Consider the following 22,993-nt stretch of genomic DNA (forward strand, 5'->3'; position numbering starts at 1 on the left):
TATGTTCTGGAAGTTTGGGGATATATAAGAGGTGTTGGCGTCGGGAACAAGTCAGGGGGGTCCACGAGGCAGCCACGAGGTAGGGGGGCGCGCCCAGGGGGTAGGGCACGCCCTCCACCCTCGTGGTGGCCTCGGGGCTCTTCTGGTCCATCTCCAATGCTCCGTGGGCTTCTTCTGGTCCAAAAACAATCTCCGTGAATTTTCAGGTCAATTGGACTCCGTTTGGTATTCCTTTTCTGCGATACTCAAAAACAAGGAAAAACAGAAACTAGCACTGGGTTCTAGGTTAATAGGTTAGTCCCAAAAATCATATAAAATAGCATATAAATGCATATAAAACATTCTAGATGGATAATATAATAGCATGGAACAATCAAAAATTATAGATACGTTGGAGACGTATCACCTCTTTGTACGTCAAGCACATCAATTGTTTGATCAAGAACATCTTGTTTGTACCTTATTTTCGGGCAAACAACTCTTCCAATTTTTGTCATAAGGTGCGTGCATGCGTCTCATCAATGATATGGTTCAAAACATTGTCATCGACCCATTGCCGAATAAACCCAAAAGCTTGGCGATGAAGTACCTTCCACTGACCTTCCTCAATGCCCTCCGGCATCTCAGTGGAGAACACTGGCTTCCAGTATTCTTTCACATACAACAAGTCCTCCATCTTGCCCTTCCATGCTTTTGTACCATTCAAAGATATCATCCTGTTGGTATTCACTTCCATCTTTCACCACAAGAAACTCAGCAATTTGCACAAGCAAACCAAGGCTCTGATGCCACTTTGTTGAGGCTGGACAACAACAATGCGCTACACAAATTCACCGACATGACAAATATGCACACTACACGGCCCCCTCCACTTGTGATGAACTTTGAGGACAGCTTCAACCAACAAGTAAGCAACGGAATAACACAAACAACATGCACATGTGACACATGATTTAACATGGAAAAACCTCCTTAAGTTGAGGAGTACAAAACCACGGCTGTGGACCGACCGGTCCACACAACTACACTATGAGAATGATGAGTACAAAGTCTTCTCTAGAACCTCTAGAGAGATTTACAACACACTCTCCACGTCACCAACCGGCAACAGCAGCAAAAGCTACAAGAGGCAAGATTTCAACAAAGCAAAGTTTACACAGCTTCTGTACCCTTCAGTGTTTTGCAAACTGCTCTTAAATCGCTGGACCAAACAACACCAAATTTGGCAGACAAGTAGACACACGAGTTCTTGAGATCCCCTCAAAATTTCAGCTCAATCTGACATCGTTTGCCTATCCAAACTGTTCGTCTCCCAAAACTACTCTGTTCTGAAACTGCAGCAGTCAGAGCTGACAAAACCACTCTCCAATCTGATGCTCCACTGACCCAATCCTCAAACCAGCTAACCAAGTTTGGGGTCGATCCAAGAACGTTTGAGCCTCCAACCACCAGCTTGAACACTGTCTAGTCAGATGCAGCAAATCTGGACAGAACCTCTGCTTCTTCTTCTTCCTCTCTCTCAGGTTGTGTTTTCTCTTGTGCTCTCTCTCTCTCTCTCACTCTCATGAATGGCAGCCACCACCAGCAGGGGTGGAGGGGCTAGGGTTTTCTCTTTGCTCCCCTCACCAGGAAACACTCACAACCGTTGGATGCAGAACAGATCAACGGTTCATATGTGTTGGACTTATGGGCTGATGTTGGGCTGCCAACACAACTCCATGTTGAGGGACTTAACCCAACACGGGGCTCGACAGCAGAGTTGGGCGGCGAGAATTGGGTGGAGGAGGAGGCGGAGAGGCGCGGTTGGATCTTACTCCACGGCCGTGAGGAGGAGTAAATATAAGGGTTTGGTGCGCGCAGACTAAATTTTTTACTCCTCTAATTATTATTTGGGCTTCGGCTAGGTGCCGGTTAGAGGCGAAAAACCGGATTTTTCTCCTCTAACCAGTTTTAGGGGGATCGGCTAGAGTTGCTCTAAGGAAATATAACATTTAACTGCTGTCTTTTTTATGTTGACTGCACAAATTGACTGGTAACATTACAATTACACGACGACAGATTAAAGTTGTTCCGAAATATTTCCTAGAGCAAAAAATGAAGCATGTTGTTTGGTCAATGTAGTTAATGCTTTGGTGAAGCTAAACTTGATTTTACCCCTTTTCAGTCCCAAATAAGATGTTGTTTACAAATGAATATGTGTCACTTTTTTTTTGACAGACAATCACCCAGATCGATATGCTTATCCGGTAAGTAAATCAAGTGGTTTTCAGATCCATACCCGGAGTGGATGGAGATGCAACAGACGCCGATCGATTTCGGGGCCAATCTACACCCCATCCCCCCCCCCCCCCCCCCCCCCCCCCCCCGCGTTCTCGTCCGGCAGGGGGCGGTGCGGGTGGGGGGCGACCAGCAGCGGGATCGGAGGAGCCAGCCGGTGGCCTGCCCCGGCCTTCAGTGCCTGGGCGGTGGCGGCACCGTGCGATGGCGCTCTAGAGGTGTTGGCGGCAGTGACGATTTGGGCAAAATCTGCTTTTGCAGGCTATATTGCTAGTAGGAGTAAGATTTAGCTGACGTCAGCGGTGAAGCTTAGCGCAAAATTAGAGAATAAATGTACACCTTTTTTTGTTCAGCGATTCGATGCCCAGCCTCATATGCACATGGTCAGAAAATAATTCGCAAAAAATTCAAAACAATTCAAAATACTGCAAAACAAAATTGCATGGTAGATAATTTGACGCGTGAGATCCGCTCTAATTTTTAGATTATTGGACATCTGAGTTGCTCTCAACAAAAAAGACAAATCAGATCATAACAGTATATGAACATTAAACTTTTTTATAGACCTTAAATTTGTCTTTTTTGCCAAGAGCTGCTCATATATCTAAATGATCTGAAAATTGGATCGGATCTCACGTATCAAATTATCTACCATGCAAAAAATAGTTTTTTTTTAATTTTTCTAGTTTTTTTTCTTCGGTGCGGGGGCAAATGAGTCTGGGCTCAGAAATGGATACACACCTTTCGCTACTACCATATGGTACATTTCAGCTACTATTTGAAAAAAAAATTGCTGAAATTTTCCAAAATTTATTCGAATAATCAATACTACAAGATTTATGCACCACGCCACAAAAATTAATATCCCAAATTTGATCTACATCTCAGCAGACAAAACAGATAAATTAGGCTACAGATAGCAGCTCACATTAATATTTGCCAAAAAAATAGTTGGCTAGTACCCACTTCACAGGAATTTGCCTTCTTCTGTTTTGGTTTCTTGATGCGTAGATCGAATGTACATACAAAATTTCGTGGTATGGTGTCGATAGTCAAATTTCAGCATCATTTGTCACGACTATTTGGTACCCTAAATCTCATCTTGGGGGAGCGGTAGCATCAGATGTTTTACTCACTTCTTCAGAAAGAGACGCTTTACTCTCTCAGACCATAGTGCTTGCTGGTGAGAAGTTACAGAATGTTCATCTACCATGCCACAAATTTCAAATCCAGATCCTACCAACGGAGTTTGTAGTGGGTAGTTGCTGAACTGCCTCGAATTCAGCCCATTTTGCACCATCCTATTTCTTTTAATGTCTTTTCTGGTTCTCAAGCTCTAATTTAAAGCTCAAAATTTCTGGCAAATCGCATGATCACATGGATACTGTAAGAGGCAGATAAATATATTGTTTCCACATGGACAGCCTTCCCACATGTTTCTCAAAACAAAACCATATATACATGCTAAAACGATCAAAGTTCAAATGAACTTCAGCTTCGGAGAGCATCTGTTACATGAAAGAGAGATAGCAGAGCAGCTCCAAGCAAGGCAAAGTTCTCAACTGCACAAATACTCACGATTTCATCACAAAAGAGAGAGCAAACAAACCCATGCCAGAACAACTATTCAAGGTCACACAGGTCCAACAACACATGGCGCGACTCAATACACCCCAAGAGCACGCTATAGGAAGGCCTTGGCATGTACATATCACACCACTAGGGTTATTACTGTACAGGAGCAGAGCGGCACTCCCGTAGGCTAAATAGGCTGCTGCCGCCATCGAAATGTACAGTGAGGACTAAGGATGCAGGATCTTCTTATGCCTTGCTGGCCTCCAAGGCCTGGAACACGTCCGTCCGCGTGACGATCCCTGCTTGTCGGAAAAAAACATGGTTATGTATGTGAACAGTGTTCTTCTTCTGGATAGGAGGACAATGTTTATGCAGTTATAATGGAAGGACTCTACCGAGTCAAGTGAAAACAGTGTTCCTTGTTCTCATTAGGTAAAGTAATGTGTACAGAATTGTGTGCAGTCTTCTGCAGTCATTGGAATTTTATGCATTTACGGCTCCCAGTAGGCATCAGAGACTGGGAACAGGTGAAATCTGACAGTTAACGGTAGAACTCGATGTGGACGTATGGCAGGTTTTGGCTTGTTTTTGGTGGAAGCCCTGGGAAGGTAGATTATACTGGTAGCAGAATGTTCAGGAAATATGAGGCTCGATGAAGATTAAAAAAATGGATTGTTCATAAGTGCATCACCGGACGGAAATCGAACTATACCAAGTAAATGACTACATCTACTTATTTTTCAGAAATGGCAATCGAAGGGATTATCAAATTCTTACCGATCACTTGCTGTTGTTCATTCACAACTGGAATCCTGTGAACTTTATGCTTGAGCATCAATGCAGCAGCTTCTGCTCATACACACAGTTACAGAAAAGAAACACATTAGCACATCATACCAGAAACACAGTGCTTCTATTAACCATATGCTGTATAGCAGTAGGCTGTAGGGTAGAGAGGAAGCAAAAGTTACCCAAGACGGTCTTCTCCAGAGTCAGAGTTACAGCAGGCGAGGACATGACTTCTCCAATGGTCGAGTCCAACTGCATTATAAGAGCAGGACGGATCAGCATCATCAGAAACCCTTATAGAATGAATCTCAGGAACTTTACAAAAGAAAACCCAACATCATTCTCTAGTACAATTGTGTGCACATGTCCTGGCCATATCAAGCCAAGCTGAAGATTATTAGAAAATTTATTCGACCTGGAAATACAACCATTCTAGAAACACCACAGCAAGGTGAGAGGCTTTGAGTAGGGGTTTTTATTCAGGGATGTTTCTAAGACAGATATCGCGGCTAAAACTAAGTAGGTCCTGGATTAAAATACTGTATTTATTAGAAAGCAGAAGTACAGTTCGTACATACTCAATTGGTATCTCAATATTTTACTGCTTATGTTGTATTTATTTTCTTTACCCTGTAAAATAAATTTTGAGACACACGCAATGAACTATTGTTGTCCCTCACTAGGTAACTGCTGGAAAATTAATATCAGTAATATTCAGCATGTTAGATGCAAAATTCAGGGTAGATGTTTTCTGCACTTGAGGTTATTTTTTGAAGGTTCAGACGATCTAATTCAACCCCTAAATGTTGTGGTACCACCTTAAAGGACTTGAACATGTTAATGGTTAAATTCTTTTAGTTATAAGTTTGTGCTTCAGCATGCACCATTTCCTTTCCGCCCCCAAATGTTCTGTGCATTCAAGGTTATTCTTTGAAGTTCATGCCATCTAATAGAATCCCTGAATATTCAGGTACCAACCTCAGGGGACCTCAGCATGCTATTGTTTGCCTTAATTTGGTCATATTTTGTGCTTCAGCATTCAGTATGAACTGAAAGTTCAGGTAGTGTTACTGTAAACCTAACAGTCGGTGGAGCATACAACTGAATTTGACATGCATCCATGTCCGACAAATCAAACAAGACAGGAGAAATTGATGATTCGAGATACAATTGGTTGAAGAGGACCGACTCACCCCATTGGATGCCCTGGCCTTGTCCTTCTTGGAGACGACCCCGATGCACCTGCCCTCGCCGTCGACGACGGGCAGGCCGGACTGGGTGGCGAAGAGGGCGTCGATCTCGGCCAGCCTCTGGTCTGGCGTGGCCACCTCCACCGGCCGCGACATCACCTCCCCGAGTTTCGCCGTGGGGCTCATCTGCAGCAGACCAACCGAACCAGATTCAATTCGATGCAGTCGTCACGTAACCACGGTAAAACCATCAGATCTAGCAGAAAAGGTGAACAAAAACGTATCTGGCAAGAAGGCGAGCGAGCGGCGGACGGACCTTGTCGGTGGAGACGATCTGGGACTCGAGGTACTGGCGGAGGTCGTCGTAGCTGGCGAGGGAGAAGTTGCCGGGCCACTCGCCGGAGAGCACGCCCTCCGGGTTCTCGTCGATGGCCGGACGCATGTCCATGTCCCCCAGCGCCGCCGCCAGCACCGGCCGCCGTCCGTGGCGGCGTCCCCCCGGAACACTGACAAAGGAGGCAGATTTCGCCGGCCCGCGGCGCGGCGCGGAGTGGGACAAGGTCCTCGCGGCGCGGTGGACGGCGGCGGAGGGCGTGGACGCCATGGACGTCGGCGGCGCGCGAGATTCGGCGACGGTCCGGAGTGAGTGTTGTGGCGCGCGTGTATCACGGGTGGGGTGGAGTGGAGTGGGGAAGGAAGGAGAGACAGTGGCGAGTGGTGTGGATGTTTCAGGAAGGACGTGGAAGAGGGGGGCCCACCTGCAGGCGGACGGATGGTCGCCACGTGACGTGTCACCGTCGCGGATGCACGCCTCAAACTTCCTCCAATATCAAATTTTTTCATAACATTTGATTGACTTTCACATGCACAACATTTTGAAACGCAGAGAATGTGCGAGAGCAACTCGAACGGCCGACTCAAACGGAAGGCGATTTTGTCCGCTTTTTGCCAGACGGACACGGACGTCCGCTTCCGCGTTTGGGTCGTAATGTGCTGCCTAGTCTTTTTCATCAGATCGGTCTTTTGGTTGCATTGCCTAGAGCATGCACTTCTACACTGCCCCGACCCATTTCGACGGCGCGAGAAAAAAAAATGCATGCATATTTAAAATAAAAACAACATTAATTAAACATTAAAGCCGGCCAGGAAGGCCGGCGAGAGTCCATGCGTCGACATTAGCATTAAAGAAAACTAAAACAAACTAAACTACGAGGCGGCGCGCTGCCCTAGGCGTCGTCGTCGTCCTCCTCGGGGTCCGTGAGGTAGATGAGCGTCGGCGCAGGGCCGGCCTAGGGGAACGCCGTGTTCCAGGCGGCGACGATGTCGGCCGCGGGCAGCTGTGCCGCCGCGGGCGGTGCCGGTGCTGGGGCTGTGCGGCCGCCTGTGCCGCCGTGGCCTGGCGCCCCTCCTCCTCGGCCTCGCGCTGCTCGTCCTCGAAATCGCGCTCGAGCATCTCGAGGTACTCGCCGTCGCGACGCTCCTTGGCCAGCCTTCGCTGGCGCCACGTCTCGAGGTACGCCGCCTCCTATGCCGGCGTCGCCCCCACCCAGACCGGTGGCGCGCGGACCCACTCGCACACTACTCCCGTCCAGGAGTAGCGCTCGATGGGGGACGGCTCCGGCTCCGGCTCGGCTTTGACGCCGCGGCGGAGAGGGGACGACAGGGCCACCGGCGGCAGGACGCAGTCGCCCGCCGCTGAGAGGGCAATGGCCTGCGCCATGGCCGCCTCGTACGCCGCCTCCTCTTCCTCGACCGCCTTCGCCCTGCGTCGCTCATCCTCCTCGCTCTCCCGGTAGACCGCCGCAAGGGCCGCCTGGTAGGCGTCCTCCGCCGCCTGGTCCTCCTCGCGAACGACGAGCGGGGGCGGCGGCACGCTGCGGTCGACCTCGCGAACGCCGCGTCGCCTCGCCTCCTCATGCTCAAAGGCGAACCATCTCGCCCAGTTGGGCGAGTCGGTTGCATAGGCAGGGTCACTGCGCTCCGGCGTCAGGAGCGCCCGCCGGCGCCGCACCTCCTCCGCGTGCGCCCTAGCCGACCGCGGTGCCGTCGGCACTGGGATCCTCTCTGGATCCAGGTGCCAGTCGTGCGGCAGGGTGGCGTCGGGGTACGAGAGAGGCACGCGGTGCTGCCAGTGCCACTCCGTCTGGTGCACTGGCACGTTGACGCGCTGCCTCTGCCGGCGAGCCGGCGCCGACGGAGGCGGGAGGAATTCCGAGGGGAAAGAGATGGCGGGGGCCTTGCCCTTGGCCTTGCTGCTGCCGGCGCCGGAGAATAGCCCCATCTGGCTTCGCTAGGGTGGCTAGGGTTTGCCAACGACGGGGGAGCACAGAGTGCTATATGTGGACGGGGAAGCAGATGAGGACGGCCCCACCGCATGGTCGGCTTAAAAAAAGACCGCCGTCGCTGATGCGTGGGCCCGAGGTCATAAATTAAGATGACCAGGTTGGCCGCGGGCAGTTGGACGACCGCCAGGTGGGGACGCGACGGACACCGAGAAGGCGCGCGTGACGTCCGTTCCGCGTCCGCGCCGACGCATTTGGGCCGCAAATGCGTCGGCGCGAAACGGACACGATTTAAGTTTGGGTCGGCGCGTTGGGCTTTTTTTTGTCCGTACCGATCCAAACAGACAGCAGCGGACGAAATGAATCGCCCCATTGAAGTTGCTCCGAAGCACTCAGGGGGATGTTTGGACAAGGAGATTTTGCTGAACGACTTTCCTATAAAAATTTGTACCGATCGTTACGACTAACTAACGAATTTGCTAGTTCACGTCTAGATGAAATTTAACTATGTCACGTATAAGTCTTCAATCACACGATCGGGTTCTGTAATATTTGTGCATGTTGGTTGATCGTTGCGTGCTTTGTGTGTTCCCGCACCGATGTGCCGCCCGCCTCTTGTCCTCGTGTCTACATGGTTTTGTCTATATATGGGCTTCATGGGCTCTTTTTTTCCAAGTCAAGACTAGAAGAATCAGCTGTGAGTGCTTGTCTACTAGATCGGCAACGCGCCTTGGCGCGAGGGTGCCTGTCCGAACATTTGGTCAAACGTGTAATGTTAAGTTATTAGTAACTCAATTGCTATTCGGACGATAAAAAGGGCAATGAAAGCATGATATTACCACCATGTATCTAAATGGGACTAACAACGTCTGAATGAACTGGAGCTATAAATAGATGTCAGACAGAATGTAACTAAAAATATTGGTACTCGCTTAACGTTGCAACCTGAGAAACCTCGAAACACCCACCCATGAAGCTATTGCATCACAAAGTATAGACAAATGTTACACTTTGTGTATGTGAGCCAGGAGGGTTAATGTCAAGTTGTTGTAAGCTAAACAAAGCATGATTTATCGATGCCAGGAGCTGACTGTAAAATCAATAACAGTAAGTAAGCTAAAGCTAAAACAGAATGAAATGAAGCCATATCAAAAAAATTAAAGGAGATTCATATATAACAGGAAGAATCACCAAAGAACCAGTTGGAAACAAAGATCATTCACGTGCAAATAACGGGAAGTCACCAAACAGTATACAATCATAGAAAGCACACTTCACGATAATAACAGAAAGTACACTTGACGATAACAGCAGGAATCCATAGGATGTGTATGTTTTGTTCAAAAGAACATCAAAAGGGCAAAGGCAATGATCAGTAAACATGCTGGGTACGATGCGCTGACCAAAGCTCACCAGATACTATCCGTGGTCTTTAGGCGCTGCCCCAATTTTATGCCAATATAACGTAGCCTTTTTGCCAACTTTCCCGTGCTTGCGAGTGCCGTTTTCATAGCCCTTTTGGTGCTGTCCCGCCCTCTTATGCGCCGAGCAGCTGTCGTATTCTGTATCTGGTTAGAATACGAGCTCATGTATCTGACGGCATAGTACCATCGTCTGCGTTCCTTCTTTATTGTCTTGTTTGCTGCAACCAGCAACCTTACCAGATGTGTCACCTTATTTTCCAGCCTTTTAACATGGATGTAGTGATAACCCCTGATTTCCTTGTCACATACATCCTCCATAAACCTAATGGCTGCCATAGCAACACTGTCTTCTGCTTCATCACAGTTCTTTGAGATCACACCATATATCGAGGTTGGAACAAGCAAACCATCGATCAACTGCAACGATGAATTGAAAGTAACCGTCACACGAGACTCATTGCCCGGATATGTCTTGTGATGGTAAGTCGCAGGGGGGCAACTTGAGAGCTTGCAGCATGAGGGCAAAGATGTGGGAATGAGGAATCAGTATTACATAGTCATCTTCCTGCAGAGGAAAGAAAAGGTTCAAATAATTGGGGGACAAAGGCTAATCTCACAAGTTATTGCATTGATTTGTAAAGCAGGGAAGAATAAGTTTATGTTATGTTGATCAAACTAAATCAAGCTACTGTAAGATGAAAATCAAACTGGACTCAGGAAAGAAGGATGTTTAAAAACATGTTGCTCTACTGAGTAAATTGGCCTTGTGCTGAAACAAAAAGACTTACGAACTAACAATTAGGTGCTGGTGCATTATTTGAGCTTGTCAGGCACAGCCTATCACCAGGATGAAATTATTCATTTAGTGTAGTTCCCTTTTCCTCTTTTATTCCAACCTCACGTCCTGACCACCAAAAGGAAGGGAGAAGCAAACTCGACTTGGTGCTTTTTGATTATGTACAGAGCATGTCACAGTCAGATGCCATTTATTTATGGATCCAGGTTAATCTAATTGTTACAGAGCATGTCACAGTCAGATACCATTTAGAGACGGAAGGGTAACTGGCATAATGTGTGGTCTCTGGAAAAGAAAATGTAGCTGCACAGAAGGTTTAGGATGGATCCAAATAAACTAAAGAAATTTTCGATGCTCACCATTTTTTTTCCAGGGGTTGCAAAAGTCTTTGTCATGTGGCACACATAATAGCAGTTAGGTGTTTTACTGCCTTTAATTAGCTTGCGCAGATTCTTGAGATTGTCATTGTTTAATTTCACTTTATTTCCATAAAGGCAGTAGGTGCTAAAGTCATCAAAGTAGTGGATGTTGCGATCACCTACACAACAATCCCAACAATTTGGTCGAGTAGGTAATGCTCTCGATGCTAGATGCTTCTTAAAATGTGAAAATATGTATGACTATGGTCATTTGGCACATACTGCTAAGTGCAGACAAGAAAAACTGAATGTTTTTTTCGTCTGGCCATTCCAGCATCAACACAAACGCTCAAATCAATTCAACCTGCTGTTGCTTATCTGCAGGGACTCACGGTCAAACAAGAAAGCTATGCACTGGCCACTGATGTTGAGGCTGCCTACACGATGCAAAACCATGTCATCTACAACAAACATGGTAACCATATTACTGACATTTCATCATAACCAAGTTTTATTACTCCATGATCATCTCTTTCCAACTAACTTGTACAGGCCAGTGCCTCTGCAAAAAGCACAGGCAACTACTTGACTACATTGACCGGCCCCTAACAGCGGATTGGGTCCCAGATTTCAAAGAGAAAGAAATCCATCTAAAGCCGGGACGCTACATTGTTCGTGGTAAGGACTACATAACACTTCTTGGGTTTTAGAATCGCGTTGTTGAACATCCACTACAGATATATGTGGAGATAGAAAGAGAGGTATTAATCTGCTTTTAAAAAAAAACAAAAATAAACATGGGAACTTATTCTGCTTTATAGTCTCATGCCTATATTGAGCACACTATACCACAGGTTCTAAACATGTCTTATATACCAATTAGACCTGCAATTAGAAAGCAAACCGAACCAAGCAAGCAAATTAAAACTAATCCGAATGAGGAAGCATGGCCGGATGGGCTGATTAGTTTTAATTTGTCTGCTTAAGCAATAAGCCATACCTTAATCATCACTGATGTATGTAGGGTCGTCGCTCCTTGGCCCTTGCTTAGAGAAAAAGAAAAAGTGTGCAAGTATTTTCAGTTACACCCATATAATGATACATAATAAACTTGAATCTACACAAATTGAAGAGCAGGAAATGTAACAGAGAGTGGGATTAGCAAATGTTTAGGGAGAACGGGAACATCACATCATGTTTTTAACTGAACTGAGCACCCACCAGTGCGTCAGAACTAATTCTTCGATCAACCAAAATTATATCATAACTGAAACTGCACGTGCACCTCAAAATCAAACTATCCATGTGCAATCGGAGAGAACTAACAAACTATCTTTTATCTTATATTTCTCATGACAGTCTACCATGCTGATGTTTTCTTGTAGTAAGTACAGTATGACATATCAACTAACATGAAAATAAAAAAATATGAGTGTACATAATATACACAAACAACAATGGGATTCCAGGGGTTAAATCAAAAGAGTGTGTGTGTGTGTGGGGGGGGGGGGGGGGTGTAACTCAGCATGACAGTCTGCCATGCTGATGATGTTTTTGTAATCAGTACAATATCGCATATCAATCTATGTTTTTATGTCCCTACAAATCTGATTAGACGAACTACACAGTAGAAGCAGTTTTAGCGAAAATAATAATACACCATACAACCTCGATAATCAAAACATCACCACATTTCTCTAGTTTACGCCATAATCTACAATATGTACTACGCATGACACTCTGATACCCATAAAAAGAACGCATGTTGCTATATTTGTTCAACTTTACAGTTTTTGGGAGGTTTCACTGCCAACTTCACATGAATTTTACAGATTTAATTTACCACACAAGTCATAACTAATATCAGCAACACATTTCCTTGGCAAGCAATCAATTATGATACTTTCCAACCACAAAGCAGGTGGAAAACCATGGGAAATACCTCAGAATATTTATGGTTGTCAGGGAAAAACAAAAACCTACAGTTGGCCATCATGAACAAAAGAAATCCGAGCCATGTATGTACTGAATTTCACCTTGAAATATTGCCATTTGAAAACAATCACCACTGTTTCAGTCCTCGTCAAAAGCACCTCATCAGTACATCTAACTTACAGGAAATCAACTCATTGAGGCTTGTAAACAATAGCTTGGTCAAATTTGGGGAATGAGGCAAACATCATCAATAACCAAAAGGAAGATACAAAAAGTCCATGATTCAGACCTAACTGAAGGACTTGCCAGAAAATATTACCATAAGCATCTTTCATAGATTTTACATCTAACACGACATATCCACCTACATGGCATTGGCTTGTAACATGCAATATACCCATCAAGCTGCATAGCTCTAGCAACCGGATAATAGTGACAACTGGTCCTAGCAGCCAATAACCGCCAGTAACCTGAAAACACACGGCAGCCTGAAACAACAAATTAGCCATGTGATAAGACAGTAAATAAACAAAATGAGTAATAGATCAAATGAACCAGATCAAGCGCAATAGGAAGTAATAATCAAACAAGCATACATCACACAACAGCGATTAGCAACATTAGCTTGGAAATTCTTTGAATTTAAGAATTGTGTGGGTAAGAAAATTCCACCTGAATTAGTATCACCCAGGTGGAACACACCTAAATGAGCTGAATCTTTTGAGTTTTTATTTACCTTGAGCTATCTCCTCTTGTTGTAGTTGGGGCATGAAGAGTTTATCCTTCAACATTTTTTTTTCTGAACATGTCCCCTGCAATGAGATAGCCTTTTTCATGAACCTATGATTTCCATAAAGACCATATAGTTAAGAATGCAGGGTGGCACAACAGAAGGAAATGAAGAACATGTAATATAATGATGATGGCAGCCACAACCAACAATGTGAGTAAGATGGATAGAAAACTTAATGAATGGGGCAGCGGCCTATGCAGCCAATGCAAAACCTGTGTCGAAGTTGGGTTCATATATATCCTCCTAATCCTAAGCACATAAAGATGTGAATTGAACAATGGCTAGCAGATCGCTCAAAGTTCAAGTGCATTGTTCGGCATCAGCTCTCAATAATCTGTGCTTAATCCTGTACTAATTATAGACCTTGTGGATTTACATACTTGAGGCTACACCAAATCCATAAATGAAACAAGAGTGCATAAAAAAAGAGCATATATAAGTGAAGAAGAATATAACCTTGTAACTATAATTGAGGTAAATTTGAGCAGTTCCACTAAGCTTCGTAGGCAAAGTATACATCCAATGCATAATTAGCACTCCCACTTCCGATACATAATCAGGAGCAAGGCCAAGGATTGATGCCCAAATCCCTCTATCGAAAAAGGATGATCTGCGCTAGCTCCATGAATAAATGAGTACTCGTCCATGCCATCTGAACCTGTCACACACCAACGATATGGAAGATAAAACAATTAGCTTTAGGAAAATGGATTATTACATGGGTGAAATTAATTACCAACAACTACAAACATATTATATTTATTATCATGTTCAAGGTAAGTAATTTAGCGAGCCAGTGCCAAACCTTTCCCTTCCCTTGTCACCACTGATAAGGACAAATCAGGCATTAGACAAAATTAAAAAGGTAACAAAAACATAGGAATCTAGACAGACCACAACAATCTCCTACACAACAACAACAATATCCGAGCACCTAATGCATCCAAGCAAGACAAATTAAGAAAGGCAACAAAAATCTACCCCGGATATAGGCCCGAGGCCTAGTCTCCTACAAAGCAACAACAAATAGTAGGGATCCAAACAGAACCGAGCACCTAATCCATCCAAAGGAATCCAATCAGATCCAGGATCGAGCAACAAATGCATCCAAGAAAAAGATTCGGGCAGTCAACACATCCAAAAAGCTACTGGAGCTGCACATAACAACTAATAGCTCTATTAGACAGGAAGGAAAAGGAAGAGCTCACAACCCAAGAACCTTGCAACCTCTCGACATGGCAGCAGACGGCAGGCTGGCCGAAGCTTCAACAAACGGAACAAACAACTACTACAGAGGACCTGCAATGATAAATCCGACACAAAATCAATGTAAACACGAAAACCTAGAACCGAAAGAGAAGATAGACCGACATCTCTAGGCAAGAGAATGGATCACCTGGGCGTCGTCAGAGTGGATGTGCTTGGAGAACGGACGTCGGCGGCGGTCGTGTCATGCCAGGGAGCACCGACGCCGGCGGCGGCCTTGTCGTGCTGCGCCTCCTCGGCGCTGAAGGGCGCTCCAGCAGTGTGCACGAGGCAGGGGCTCGAGGCGTGGGATTGGGGGCCAGTGTCGCCATGGGCCTTCTCTCCGCCGAAGGGCGCTCCGGCAGCATCGACGAGGGTTGGAGGCGCGGGATCGGAAGTCGGCGTGGCGCAGAGGAGAGGAAGAGGAGAACGCACACGGGGGAAGTCGAGGAGGACGAGCGGCGGCGGCGTGAGGAGGCCGAGGGCAGCGAGCTGGGCGGCGCCATGGATTGGGTTCCGGGGGAGGATTCAGATCGGGGGGGGAGGGGAAGGGGAACGAGGAGGAGAGGAGAAGGGCAGCACGGCGAGCGAGCGGTAGAGGGAAAGCACCTGAAGAACCAGAGTCGAATCGAGAGGAGGAGCGTCGGCGACGAGATCTAGAGGGAAGGAGAGGAAGGGGATGAATGAGCACGAAAGGGCAAGGCGCTGCCCTTCCCCACCCCATAGCCGCACGGGGCGAACCACCGCACAACACGCACGAGGTCTGGACGCGAAATTACCGACGTACCCTCGGCGGGGGCAGGATATTACGTGCGGTGGCACGAGATCTTTACCCGCCGGTGCGTGCGATGGGACGATCGGGCCATATCCAAGCCACGGTCGCTGACAAACGCGGCCCACCAGTGAGCGGACCCACACGCCAGCGACGTCAGACCGAAAAAACAGAGTAAAAGGCAGCGCACTGAGGGAGTAACATGCAGTAACTGTTCATTTCAACAGTGCTCATCCCAGATCCAACGGCCCAGCCTTCTCCAGATCTCGATCCGACGGACAAAAACACATCAAGGGAAATGATCCGACGGCCGAGAATCGTTGAGCTCTGAGGAGGCTCGGTGGAACATTGGTCTCTTATTTCTGGATGGGTTTGTCCCATGTCTACAAGAATTCTATCTTTGTTTGTTCCTTCCTTTTGTTGCTTTTTTATGTTTATGTGTTCACGATCACGCCATGGTTTTGAGCTATCTATTTTCTTCTTTTTCTGAGGAAATTTTGTACTAAAATTTTCTATCTTTTAAAAGAAAAATATTTTTATTCTTCTCTTTTTTATTTTCTTTTCCCCCAATTTTAGTTCAGGATGTTTTTGGTACATAAACTCTCCTTTTTACGAATAAACTCTTTTCAAGTGTACAAATACTTTGTAGAATTCCTAATTTTTAAAAAATATTCTAAATTTTCAATTTTCTATTGTCTTCAAAGTCACTTTTGTTCTCCAAATTAGTGTTTTTCAAATTCACAAACTTAAAAGAAACGGATTTGCTAATTCTCATTTAGATGAGAATCAGTTAAGTCACATCTAATTTATTGTCCATGTATATGTGCTTTTAAGATTTGTGCTTGTCCTGACCTAATAGCTCGTGTGGAGTTGTTTGTCGTGCACACAAATCTTGACACGCATCTAAGACAAAATGGATCAGCTCCAGTTGCAAGTCCATTCTTGACTCATAACTATACCTAACTCATTTTTGGCATAGTTGCAAGTCCATCCTAAACACGCAACTGAGGATGGGCCACCCCATTTTGTCTCAGTTGCAAGTTCACCCTAGATATGTAACAGAGGGGCGCGACCCATTTTTTTCCCAGTTGCAAGACCATCCCGGACACACAACTGGGACAGAGGTGCACTACAAGAATCAGCTGCTTTGCCATCTGCCATGGCAGACGGCAAAGGACCAGAAAACTGACGACAAAGGTCTTTGCCGTCAACCGCAGACGGCGAAGATTTCCGACACTATAAGTTACTGTAAAGACCTTCTTTGCCGTCTATTTTCTCACAGCGGATGGCAAACATGTTTGCCATCAGCTTTCCTAGGCAAGCAGACGCAAACAACATGGACGGCAAAAAATAGATGTTAGCCACATTAGGTGGCTAACGGGAGGCTTTGCCGTCTGCTAGCTGACGGCAAACGTGCCCTCCCCTTCGTCGTCTGCTTCCTGACGTCAGCAGGCCCGTTAGTACTCCAGGCTCTTTGCCGTCTGCCACAGACGGCAAACACACCATCCTTTGTCGTCTGCCATAGACGGCAAATTGACCAAATGGGTCAGCCCCAGTACTCCCAGGTTGCACAGGTTGCTGCCACGTGGCCTATTTGCTGTCTGTGGCAGACGGCAAAGAGCCTGCATTGCCTCTTTTTATTCTGATTTTTCTTATGTCCACCCATTTTCAGAGAAAATATATATATTTCACAGGGCAATTTCACAGCAAACATATGAGATATCCAACACATAAGTTTCATCATACATACATAGTTCCGTCCATACATACATAGCAAGTTCCACATACATAGTTCCATCCATACATATTACAATAGTTTCATCCATATAGCAAGTTCCACATTGTTCATCGATACATGAATCAAAACAGAAAGGGAAAACAAGCACTCCATCAACGCAAGCTTCCGTGAAGTGAATGAAATCTGCAAAATGGGAAATAAGAAAGTTAAAAGATGTAACGCCCGGATAATTAAACTACAGTAACTCTCTACTAATGGTGCCACGTCACCTCGGTTACTGTTGTTAATCTCGCGTTAGTTCAAACCCGATTCAAAATTTGAATTCAAAGTAAAGGCAAACAACAAAAGTTTTGAAACATTAAGACTAAAATGTTCGAATTGTGGCAAATAATCCATACTAAATATTGGTGAAGAAACCACACTTCTGTAAAGTATTCTAATGCACTAAAACAAATAAAACAGCAACTAAACCTATTATAAATGTGCTTTTGAAATTTATAAAAATGCGAACTGAATATTTTAAATACAAAAATAATATTGTGGCAGTGGGCTAATTTGCAACCTCAATTTAGGTACTGGTCTTATAATCTTACAACAACTAAAAGCTAATAATACTAAAAAGAAAACATAAATGCAAAATTAAAACAAACAAAAAAAATAACTAAAAGGAGACCCCCCACTTGGCCACGGCCCAGCTGGCCTCTAGGCTAACCAGGCCGGCCCAGCCAGTCCCCCACCTCCCCGATTAACCCCACTCCCCCGTGACCTAACCTACCCATGCCCCCACTCGCCCCCCACGTCTCCCTCGTCTCCCACACGCGCCGCAACACACTCACGCATGCACAGGCAGCGCCCCGTCCCGTGCGCCTCCTACCCTCCCGGCCTCGCGCGTCCCGCCGGCGACCTTGCTGGAGCCCACCTCGCCGGAGGCCCCGTCGCAGATCTGGTCTCCCTCCGTCCCCTGATGCCCGCGCCTCCCCCTCTCCCATCCTCTGCGCCCCCCGATTGGATCGGGGGGATCGAACCGCCGCCGCCGCCCGGAATGCCACCGCCACGCCCTACCTCGTCGACGACCACCTCGCCGGACTGCCTCCACTCCGTCCGCGTCGTCTCCGACCTCCACCTCGCGCCCCACTGCCCCGTCCCTACGCCTCGCGGTGAGGACCCCGGTCCTCCTCTCTCCCCTCTGTCCCCGTGCACGCCGACCATGCTCACCACGACCCCGCCGCACCCACGGCCGCGCCTTCGCACGCGCCTGCGTGCCGGAGCTTGCGCTCTGGGCAGCACGCGCTCACCCCACGCCCGGTCCCGCTCCCGTGCGCCCATAGCCGCGACCGCGTCGCCCTGCTCTGACTCCGCCAACACGCTCCGGCCGCCGCTGGCCTCGCCTGTATCGCTACGCGCCCGCCTGCGCGAGGCCGGGCCGTCGCCACGCCCCGGTGCTGCCCCGCCGTGGCCTCACCGGTGCCATCTCCGGCGCCCGGCGCACCTCCGTGCCCACTGGCCCTCGCCCGGGTTGGGCACCTCCAGCGCCCCATCGCCCGCTAACCCGCATCGGCCCCCTGGGCCTTTGACATGTGGGGCCGCCCCCAGAACGTTTTAAAAAAGTGAATTAAGAAAATTAATAATAATAACTAAATAAAAATGTTAATCAACTAATTAATTGATTAACTAAATTAATTAATTGTATTTAATTAACCTAATAACTAACTAACCTAATTAACTACTGTTAGTTAATTAGACAGCCTATGACATGCAGGACCCACAGAAATTATTCACTGGTTGACCTAGTCAACAGCTGATTGTACTGTTGACTTTGACCTGGCCCCACATGTCATTGACTGTGGCTGGCAACACACTAGGTGACAAAAGTAAATTTACAGTTTTAATTGTGAAATTAATAATAAATCCAGATATTTCAGAAAATGTTTAAAACTTTGAAAATTAATATAAAATAAACCGTAACTCGGATGACAATGTTTTGTACATGAAAGTTGCTCAGAACGACGAGACGAATCCGAATACGCAGTCTGTTCGTCCGCCACACATCCCTAACCTATCGAACTCGCAACTTTCCCCCTCCGGTTCATCTGTCCGAAAACGCGAAACACCGGGAATACTTTCCCGGATGTTTCCCCCCTTCGCCGGTATCACCTACTACCGCGATTGGGCACGCCTAGCATCACGCTTTGTCATGTCATGCATCATCATGCATTTGTTGCATTGTATTTATTGTTTCTTCCCCCTCTTCTCTCCGGTAGACTACGAGACCGCCGCCGCCGCTGGTGCCCCGACCGACTACGCTGTTGACGACCCCTCCTTTTTGCCAGAGCAACCAGGCAAGCCCCCCTTGATCACCAGACATCGCCTATTCTTCTCTATACTGCTTGCATTAGAGTAGTGTAGCATGTTACTGCTTTCGGTTAATCCTATTCTGCTGCATAGCCTGTCATTGTTGCTACAGTTGTTACCCTTACCTGCTATCCTACTGCTTAGTATAGGATGCTAGTGTTCCATCAGTGGCCCTACACTCTTGTCCGTCTGCCATGCTATACTACCACTACTAGGAAAAGGCCTACTAGTGGCGCCACTAGTACCACGCCACTAGTATTTTTACTAATGGCAATGGCGCACCAGTGGTGCGCCATTAGTATAGGGCACGGTGCGACATTACTATCTGACTTAGTAAGTGCGCCAGTAGTAACATTTTTTTTCAAGTATTTTTTCAGAAATATTTTTTTCAAAAAAATTTCAAATTTTTTTTTCAATTTTTTCTTAATCTCGGGTCACTATGGCTTAATCTCAAGTCAAATCACACTAAGTGGTCAAACTTCCCGAAAGGTCACCCATCCTCACATTACTCCAGCCTGAGCACGCTTAACTTCACAGTTCTATCCAACCCTAGCACCACCTCACTTAACAGCCACTTGTTGATATATCTATCATATCAATCCTATTAAACCTTGTTGATGTCTAGGACTTTGTTCATATTCATGAGTATGATGAAATTTTGAAAAATATTTCAAACTTCCCTGTCATATTACGAATCATTTTTTGAAAAAAAAATTCCAAAAAAAATTCAAAACCAATATTTTTTTCTGTTACTAGTGGCGCACCTAGCAAACGGTGCGCCACTAGTAAATTTGAAATTTTTTGAATTTTTTTGCCTCTAGATCTTGAAAGCCCCGTATCTTTTTTTCTGTTAGGTTTTTGAGGATTTTGAAAATGTTTAACGGGGTTGCCCCGTTACATTCTTATGTAACTTTTCGAGTAGATGATTTTTCATATATAAAACTTTTTAATCCGAGTTCGTATGCAAAAGTTATGCCCATTTTACAAATTCCAGAGAGATTTTGCAAATAAAGTCGAAATTCATATTTGTAAATTTTCCCAACAACTAGACCATATATCACATGGGAAACATATTTTTTTTATTTTTTTGACATTTCCATCATTTTCTTTTATTTTTCTTAAAACTGAAAAGGCGGTCCAAGGGGGGGGGGTGCATTCGGTGGAATGGGCCAAGTTACTAATGGCGCACCGTGGGGGTGGTGCGCCATTAGTAGTTTTTCAACTAGTAATGGCGCACCACCCCCACCGTGCGCGATTAGTAGTTTTTCAAAAAAAAAATTGAAACAAAATTTGTAACAAAATTACTAATGGCGCACCGTGTGAGTGGTGTAATGGCGCACCGTGGGAGTGGTGCGCCATTACTAGTTGAACTAGTAATGGCGCACCACTCCCACGGTGCGCCATTAGTAGTTTAAAAAATAAAAATAAAAAAAATTTGAAAAAAATTTTGAAACATAATTACTAATGGCGCACCGTGGGAGTGGTGCGCCATTACTAAACTAGTAATGGCGCACCACTCCCACGGTGCGCCATTAGTAATTAGTAATGGCGCACCACTCCCACGGTGCGCCATTAGTAATTATGTTTCAAATTTTTTTTCAAATTTTTTTTAGTTTTGAAAAAAATAATTTTTTTTTTACTAATGGCGCACCGTGGATGTGGTGCGCCATTAGTATTTGCACACTAATGGCGCACCAACACATGGTGCGCCATTAGTATTTAGTAATGGCGCACCACATGTACAGTGCGCCATTAGTGTCCATATTGGCTATAGCTGTTTTTGTAGTAGTGTACTGGGCCGTGATCACTTCGGGAGGTGATCACGGGTATATACTATATACTTATATACATGACACATGTGGTGACTAAAGTCGGGTCAGCTCGTTGAGCACCCGCAAGTGATTCTGATGAGGGGGCTGAAAGGACAGGTGGCTCCATCCCGGTAGAGGTGGGCCTGGGTTCCTGACGGCTCCCGACTGTTACTTTGTGGCGGAGCGACAGGGCAGGTTGAGACCACCTAGGAGAGAGGTGGGCCTGGCCCTGGTCGGTGTTCGCAGATACTTAACACGCTAAACAAGATCTTGGTATTTGATCTGAGTCTGGCCATTTGGTCTATACGCACTAACCAACTACGCGGGAGCAGTTATGGGCACTCGACGTCGTGGTATCAGCCGAAGCCTTCGTGACGTCAGCGACGGAGCGGCGCGCGCCGGATTGGACTGGAACGCCTGCTAGGCTAGGTCTGCTTCCGGCCGCCCTCGCAACGTGCAGGTGTGCAATGGGCGATGGGCCCAGACCCCTGCGCCATAGGATTTAGACCGGCGTGCTGACCTCTCTGTTGTGCCTAGGTGGGGCTGCGACGTGTTGATCTTCCGCGGCCGGGCATGACCAAGAAAAGTGTGTCCGGCCAAATGGGATCGAGCGTGTTGGGTTATGTGGTGCACCCCTGCAGGGAAGTTTATCTATTCGAATAGCCGTGTCACTCGATAAAAGGACGACCCGGAGTTGTACCTTGACCTTATGACAACTAGAACCGGATAATTAATAAAACACACCCTTCCAAGTGCCAGATATAACCCGGCGATCGCTCTCTAACAGGGCGATGAGGAGGGGATCACCGGGTAGGATTATGCTATGCGATGCTACTTGGTGAACTTACCATCTACTCTCTTCTACATGCTGCAAGATGGAGGTGGCCAGAAGCGTAGTCTTCGACAGGATTAGCTATCCCCCTCTTATTCTGGCATTCTGCAGTTCAGTCCACCGATATGGCCCTTTACACATATACCCATGCATATGTAGTGTAGCTCCTTGCTTGCGAGTACTTTGGATGAGTACTCACGGTTGCTTTCTCCCTCTTTTCCCCCTTTCCCTTCTACCTGGTTGTCGCAACCAGATGCCGGAGCCCAGGAGCCAGACGCCACCGTCGACGACGACTCCTACTACACCAGAGGTGCCTACTACTATGTGCAGCCCGCTGACGACGACCAGGAGTAGTTGAGGAGGATCCCAAGCAGGAGGCCTGCGCCTCTTTCGATCTGTATCCCCGTTTGTGCTAGCCTTCTTAAGGCAAACTTGTTTAACTTATGTTTGTACTCAGATATTGTTGCTTCCGCTGACTCGTCTATGATCGAGCACTTGTATTCGAGCCCTCGAGGCCCCTGGCTTGTATTATGATGCTTGTATGACTTATTTATGTTTTAGAGTTGTGTTGTGATATCTTCCCGTGAGTCCCTGATCTTGATCGTACACGTTTGCGTGCATGATTAGTGTATGATTGAATCGGGGGCGTCACAGAAGAAGAAGAAGAAAATGAAGAAGAAGAAGAAGTATATGACATTTATGAGCTAACTTAGGTAAAATGGATCATTTATGAGCTAACTTAAGTAAAATGGATCATTTATGAGCTAACTTAGGTAAAATGGATCATTTATGAGCTAACCTAGGTAAAATGGATCATTTTGGA

The 22,993-nt window shown here is 46.3% G+C and overlaps 1 protein-coding gene and 1 long non-coding RNA gene across 5 annotated transcripts; both read right to left on the reverse strand.

Annotated features, from left to right (window-relative positions):
• Positions 1 to 3,713: 3,713 nt before the first annotated feature.
• Positions 3,714 to 6,564, reverse strand: LOC109748065 (uncharacterized). Its single transcript, XM_020307124.4, has 5 exons — positions 6,148 to 6,564; positions 5,835 to 6,017; positions 4,824 to 4,893; positions 4,630 to 4,701; positions 3,714 to 4,151 (listed from the first exon to the last, which is right to left on the reverse strand). The coding sequence occupies exons 1-5, from the start codon at positions 6,433 to 6,435 to the stop codon at positions 4,099 to 4,101; spliced, it is 666 nt and encodes a 221-aa protein (XP_020162713.1). The 5' UTR covers positions 6,436 to 6,564; the 3' UTR covers positions 3,714 to 4,098.
• Positions 6,565 to 9,711: 3,147 nt separating this feature from the next.
• On the reverse strand, positions 9,712 to 15,196 carry LOC120974832 (uncharacterized). 4 transcript variants are annotated; one of them, XR_012201571.1, is made up of 6 exons: positions 14,817 to 15,196; positions 14,640 to 14,719; positions 13,877 to 14,078; positions 13,364 to 13,467; positions 11,693 to 13,115; positions 9,712 to 10,102 (listed from the first exon to the last, which is right to left on the reverse strand). It is a non-coding gene; the product is annotated as an uncharacterized lncRNA (long non-coding RNA). The 4 variants fall into 4 exon arrangements; XR_012201570.1 differs by having other exon boundaries at positions 14,632 to 14,719; XR_006669113.2 differs by having other exon boundaries at positions 13,364 to 13,439; positions 13,877 to 14,719.
• Positions 15,197 to 22,993: the final 7,797 nt, after the last annotated feature.

Source organism: Aegilops tauschii, chromosome 2 (assembly GCF_002575655.3).
Source record: "Aegilops tauschii subsp. strangulata cultivar AL8/78 chromosome 2, Aet v6.0, whole genome shotgun sequence".
NCBI lineage: Eukaryota > Viridiplantae > Streptophyta > Magnoliopsida > Poales > Poaceae > Aegilops > Aegilops tauschii.

Coding starts and splice junctions, on each gene's coding strand:
- LOC109748065 (XM_020307124.4), bottom strand. CDS start 6,435: ATGGCGTCCACGCCCTCCGCCGCCGTCCACCGCGCCGCGAGGACCTTG. Junction 4,894..5,834: donor AGGCCAGGGCATCCAATGGG/GTGAGTCGGTCC, acceptor CTTATAATGCAG/TTGGACTCGACCATTGGAGA. Junction 4,152..4,629: donor TGAACAACAGCAAGTGATCG/GTAAGAATTTGA, acceptor TCCGACAAGCAG/GGATCGTCACGCGGACGGAC.